This window comes from Coregonus clupeaformis, chromosome 8 (genome assembly GCF_020615455.1).
Source record: "Coregonus clupeaformis isolate EN_2021a chromosome 8, ASM2061545v1, whole genome shotgun sequence".
Taxonomy (NCBI): domain Eukaryota; kingdom Metazoa; phylum Chordata; class Actinopteri; order Salmoniformes; family Salmonidae; genus Coregonus; species Coregonus clupeaformis.
This window is the reverse complement of record NC_059199.1, coordinates 30,090,105-30,096,622: the sequence shown is the minus strand read 5'-3', so window position 1 is coordinate 30,096,622 and position 6,518 is coordinate 30,090,105. Positions and strand designations below refer to the sequence as shown.

At 40.5% G+C, this 6,518-nt stretch overlaps 1 protein-coding gene across 1 annotated transcript; it reads right to left on the bottom strand.

Moving 5' to 3' along the window:
- Positions 1 to 2,072: 2,072 nt before the first annotated feature.
- LOC121572800 (ladderlectin-like) lies at positions 2,073 to 5,853 on the bottom strand. Its single transcript, XM_041884831.2, has 6 exons — positions 5,641 to 5,853; positions 5,469 to 5,516; positions 5,127 to 5,245; positions 3,170 to 3,304; positions 2,889 to 3,000; positions 2,073 to 2,670 (listed from the first exon to the last, which is right to left on the bottom strand). Exons 1-6 carry the CDS (start codon positions 5,699 to 5,701, stop codon positions 2,600 to 2,602), a joined length of 546 nt encoding a protein of 181 aa, XP_041740765.2. The 5' UTR covers positions 5,702 to 5,853; the 3' UTR covers positions 2,073 to 2,599.
- Positions 5,854 to 6,518: the final 665 nt, after the last annotated feature.

The following is a 6,518-nucleotide window of genomic DNA, read 5'->3' as shown; positions in this document are numbered from 1 at the left end:
CTTGAATTTCACGGTGGCATCCCCTTTGTGTCCGTAATGCACCCTAAAAAAATCCATGCCTTTTGCGGCCAGTGGCCGTTGTGCTCAGGAGCATCTCTCACTCGCATGGCTCTCCATCACGTGATCGGGTCTTTCTCACAGGCTACAAGTGAAGACAGACACATCAGGGACGCAACTGCACACTTCTTTATCCAATTTCAAGGTGTATTTGGAATATATTGGAAGAACTTTCCACATTTACTTTTCGTCAGCCAACAAGATGAGTAGGCCTAACAAACAGAAAAAGCACTAGTCTATGTCAATCTACTATCCCCATAGTACAAACGTTGACCTATTCTATTCTGTGCGAGAAATAAATATTCCATAGTCTGGGACAGTTGTGGGATGTGCTAGATCCCAAATTAATACAACCACTAGCATCAAAAAAACGCAACAGATCAGAACGTTTAGCTTAAAATGTTGATAAACGATTAGGCTATTTATTCACATTATAAGCGCAGCAATGCGCACATGGCAGTAGGTTATAAGTGCAAATGTTCCATTTGCGGGAAAACACCATTATCAACAGTGACCTCAAATGCAATTATGCATGTAATGCTTTTATTATAAAAGTGCATTTTTGTGGTGAAAATGATCTTCCCCAAACTTGAAACTCACGCGCTGCTTATGTTTGCCAGTTAGGCTCTACACCCCTTGTAAAGCGGATTAATGTGCTTAATTTTAGGAAGTTATTTGGCCACTTTAGTTGTGATACAAACCTTATCAAAACATATAGGCCTATGGGCTAGGCTACATGAGGTGTGTGACTATGATTCGAAAAAGTCACAAAAAAAGGCATTGTTTCTTATGCTGGGCATCATTCACAAGTGATAATATATAATTCACAAGTGATAGTATGAAAAATGTATGCACTCACTAACTAAGTCGCTCTGGATAAGAGTGTCTGCTAAATGACTAAAATGTAAAATGTAATAGGCTAATTCACAAGTGTCACCCATCAGACTATTCTTGATTTAATCTTGTCTTTACATATACCAAATAATATATGTGTGAAATTTGTTTTGATTTAGAATGGACCATTATCATGCACCTGTATCGAAAAAATACATGTCATCTATGCACTTAAATAGGGAATGGAGGACGCTTTTCCAGTGGTTCATTTTCATGCCAGCCAGGTAGGCTATACTCCTGTTGTAAATATAAGCAATGTGCTTAACATTAGGAATGTTGAGAAATAAATATAGTAGGCCTAGCCTATAGAAAGCTGATGGGATCCTCCTCTTTTTAGTAGAGACCATCACTCTGTTTTCTCGCACAATTGCATAGCCTATAGAAATGTTGCGCAACATGAGCTCATGGGCTCTCATGAAGTGTTTGGTTAGATTTTCGATTACATTTGCATTGATGTCAGAGTGATTAGAGGGACAATAGAGTGCTGAGTACCAGGCAGTTAGCAAGTTTGGTAGGCTACTAATGACCAGCAGCAGCATCAGAGCTTGGAGAAGCCTAATTACCATTACTAAACAGTCACGTGGAATTTGACTGCCTTCATCACTCGTGACCGCCGGTGTGGCAGTAATACGGTCAAAGCAACAGCCCTACATAGGAGGAACAACATGATTTGGTGCATGAGGCAGAAATAATGCAGCGCGACATAAGTTTCTCCATCAGCTGGAAGACTGTCCCCTTTTCTCAGTGTAGAGAGGAGGGACAATGAGTCGGGTGAGAGGTAGCCTCACCGCTTCTCCCTCCCTCCCCTCAGACTGACCATCAGATGCAGGCCATCAGTACAGTAAAAAATTAAAAATAATGATTATGCTCACTCAGCTGTGCCTCACAAGTAATACAACAAATTATGTATTACCAGTGTGATCATATACCTAAAATGTTGAAATATATTTTTCTAAATGGTCTGAGAAGGACAAGATAGGCAGGGCAATTCAAGCATAGTGATAATGTATTGGGCCAATAGCCTACTTGCACAAACCTCATTGCTACATAACTGTTTTTAATTGGTTAATGTTGCATAGGCTTACGTTTCTTAAGTAATGTCTAAAAAAATATATCTGAGCGGTAGATCTCGGCTTGCATTTTGAATCAGAAAAGGGATCTTGACTCAGATAAGGTTGGTGACCACTTCTCTACACTATACTTGCTTGTTTTGTCACATAAACTGATATTAGGCAAACTATTAGAATTTTAGCAACCAGGAAATGGCGGCGTGATTTCTGTATAGTTTATCTTTAAGTGTGTAAATGCTGTGTTTATTGTTGCACATCAAGCTAAGCCTAGGAACAGTGGAACAGTAAACGATTGTTGATGCAATGCACTCTAACAACATCTACATAAAATATTAGGGATATTATTTATTAGCAGCAAAACTTCACAATGGCATTTTACATGATTAGTATCATTGAAAAGATTGATGAGAGCCTATTTACATGATATAAAATCCCCCTTAAGTTAAATCTCATGCTTGACTATGATTCACAATAACTATAGGCCTACCATATATTTACATTCTTCAATAATACTGTATAGTTTTAATGACAAAAGGTATTACAAAAAAAGTGGTTCCGTTGATGTTATGATGGCAGATTTAACACAACCTTTTGGAGCACACAGATGGAAGTATATGTCCACATTGACGATCATTCCAGCGTTTTTCACCTAAAGAGGAAACAAGGAATATAAATGATCTCTCCGCTTGATTACGAGTGCATGAGCTAGAAAAGTTTGTACTGCTGCTGCATGGCAATGGACTTAAAACAGACATTGACATATTTAGCCTGGTTTTACATTTCCTTGTCAGACATGTTTGTTAAACACACTATAAATAAAGTTCGATGTAATTTAAGGATAGTGTGATAAGAGTTTGTTTACTGTACCTCCAACGTTCATCATCATGCATGGCTCTCTGCCACCAGCATTATTGGGTTCTCCCATGAGCCAGTTCCTGTAGTCAAATTTGGAGCCGTCACTCCAGAGCCACACTCGGTTCTGTGGGGAAGAAGTCGTCTCAGTGTCAAAGAAACATAACCATAGAATACAAACAATCAAATTGTTGCCAGTAGATAATACATAGGTAAAAAAATGCTCTAGTGTAGGTCTAGAATACTGTTATAAGATTTCCCAAACTTAGATCTGACTTCGTTGATGATCACTCTACCTGAACAGCATCAAATCCTCCAATCCAGGCAGGGGTAAAGTCTTCTGTCTGTAGTCTGATCACCTCTTGCACAAAATGATACTCTTCAGGGCTGTGGACGGATGCAAGGTTTGCTCCGAAGTGCACACAGTACCGCTATAGAGAGAGAGAGAGGACAGGAACAGAGGAAAGGAAATAACATCACTTAGATTTTATAATGGAAGTAAAAAAACATACTTGTGTTCTTGCCACATGGATGCTTTTCACTGTATAATCCAGTGTGGAACTGCAGCACTGTGATCGGTGATACCTGGTGTGTGTCTATATTATCAGTCTAATATACAGTGGGGAGAACAAGTATTTGATACACTGCTGATTTTGCAGGTTTTCCTACTTACAAAGCATGTAGAGGTCTGCAATTTTTATCATATGTACACTTCAACTGTGAGAGACGGAATCTAAAACAAAAATCCAGAAAATCACATTGTATGATTTTTAAGTAATTCATTTGCATTTTATTGCATGACATAAGTATTTGATCACCTACCAACCAGTAAGAATTCCGGCTCTTACAGACCTGTTAATTTTTCTTTAAGAAGCCCTCCTGTTCTCCACTCATTACCTGTATTAACTGCACCTGTTTGAACTCGTTACCTGTATAAAAGACACCTGTCCACACACTCAATCAAACAGACTCCAACCTCTCCACAATGGCCAAGACCAGAGAGCTGTGTAAGGACATCAGGGATACAATTGTAGCACAAGGCTGGGATGGGCTACAGGACAATAGGCAAGCAGCTTAGTGAGAAGGCAACAACTGTTAGCGCAATTATTAGAAAATGGAAGAAGTTCAAGATGACGGTCAATCACCCTCAGTCTGGGGCTCCATGCAAGATCTCACCTCGTGGGGCATCAATGATCATGAGGAAGGTGAGGGATCAGCCCAGAACTACACGGCAGCACCTGGTCAATGACCTGAAGAGAGCTGGGACCACAGTCTCAAAGAAAACCATTAGTAACACACTACGCCGTCATGGATTAAAATCCTGCAGCGCACGCAAGGTCCCCCTGCTCAAGCCAGCGCATGTCCAGGCCCGTCTGAAGTTTGCCAATGACCATCTGGATGATCCAGAGGAGGAATGGGAGAAGGTCATGTGGTCTGATGAGACAAAAATAGAGCTTTTTGGTCTAAACTCCACTCGCCGTGAAGAAGGATGAGTACAACCCCAAGAACACCATCCCAACCGTGAAGCATGGAGGTGGAAACATCATTCTTTGGGGATGCTTTTCTGCAAAGGGGACAGGAAGACTGCACCGTATTGAGGGGAGGATGGATGGGGCCATGTATCGCGAGATCTTGGCCAACAACCTCCTTCCCTCAGTAAGAGCATTGAAGATGGGGCGTGGCTGGGTCTTCCAGCATGACAACGACCCAAAACACACAGCCAGGGCAACTAAGGATTGGCTCCGTAAGAAGCATCTCAAGGTCCTGGAGTGGCCTAGCCAGTCTCCAGACCTGAACCCAATAGAAAATCTTTGGAGGGAGCTGAAAGTCTGTATTGCCCAGCGACAGCCCCGAAACCTGAAGGATCTGGAGAAGGTCTGTATGGAGGAGTGGGCCAATATCCCTGCTGCAGTGTGTGCAAACCTGGTCAAGACCTACAGGAAACGTATGATCTCTGTAATTGCAAATAAAGGTTTCTGTACCAAATATTAAGTTCTGCTTTTCTGATGTATCAAATACTTATGTCATGCAATAAAATGCAAATTAATTACTTAAAAATCATACAATGTGATTTTCTGGATTTTTGTTTTAGATTCCGTCTCTCACAGTTGAAGTGTACCTATGATAAAAATGACAGACCTCTACATGCTTTGTAAGTAGGCAAACCTGCAAAATCGTCAGTGTATCAAATACTTGTTCTCCCCACTGTATCTAAGCCAAAACATGTAAAGGATGCAACAGGTTAAAATGCACCTCAGCATTCATCCACGTCTTGCCGGAACGTACAAACATGAAACACCGTGCCCCATACTCGAGCCAGCCAGGTGGGCAAGAGCTCCTGCTCCCCCTCTCCACCTTCATCACCTCCACCTCTGTAATGAGACAAGACATGATCACAACAAACTCATTGAAGCCTAACATTACAAACGTACAAAATTTAAAGCACTGTGTTGAACAACTGGCTTATGTGGAGGAAGGACATCTGATTTCTTCATGCACCAGGTTTCACCGATCACAGCGTTGTAGTTCCACACTCAAAAAGCCATTACAAGTTGCTCATTCATTGAAGACGACGTAACAACATCAAGCACTTACCAGCAGGTGAGCTCTGTTCCATGTTGTTTTCCATGACATTTGTATCCTCTAGAAGAAAGGAGATGTAACTAAATGTTATGAAGACATTTCATTTGACAAGTAAATCATGTGAGCTGTATCATTTTAGATGTCATATGAGGATGACGTGTGTTTTCTTTTCTGTGTGTCTTACCTGTTGCACCGCTCAGAGCAAACGCAGAACAGAGAAGCAGGGAAATGGTAAACATTGCCATGGTGATAATGAGATCCTTTTGTTGTTGTTAAAAACAGAAGTTAGTGATGCACTGATGATTCCCTCAAAAAAGTGTAATGGAGTAGGATAGGTGGACTAATCTGTTACACTAATGTTCCTGTCAGAAAGTGTCGAAGTAAAAACCAGGTGATTTCTGTCGGTTCTCTTTAGTCAAGCAATGAGGAGCACTTTTATATTGTTGGCTCACATGGCCACAAGGAAACAGATTTCCCATAACTCCATATCAGTTGAACATAGTACAAAGTATCATGTTTGTGAGAGTTGTTAAACGTGATTATCTAATATATTGGGTTCAGTTGTTTACTGGGGCAGAGATTCAACAATAGGTGGAAAATACACATTCAGCATTTCTAGAGCAAGTACAGTGGGCTGATTAAAAAGTTGCCCTGCTCTCTGTCACAGGCACACACAAAAAACATGCAGAAAACCCAGACATTTCAATTATGTATTTCATAACATAGGTTATTGTTAGATGATTGCAAACAAACTTGCCACTTGGTGTCACCCTGCAGCACAAGTATTTTGAAAATAAACTTGTGAACCAGTGGATCTGTATAATGCAGAAAATAACAGGTTGTTGTTTTTGGTTCATTATCATGATCATGTTGATGTAACTCACAGTGTGACACAATACTAGCTATAATGTCACTAGTATAATGCTAGTATAGCTTAATGTCACACTGTAGTAGGCTTACCATACCACACCGTACGTCTTTTTACTGCAGAAATATACGTTTAATAATAACTCATGGGAGAAAATGAATTAAACGTGTACACACCTTTTATTGACAATAAAC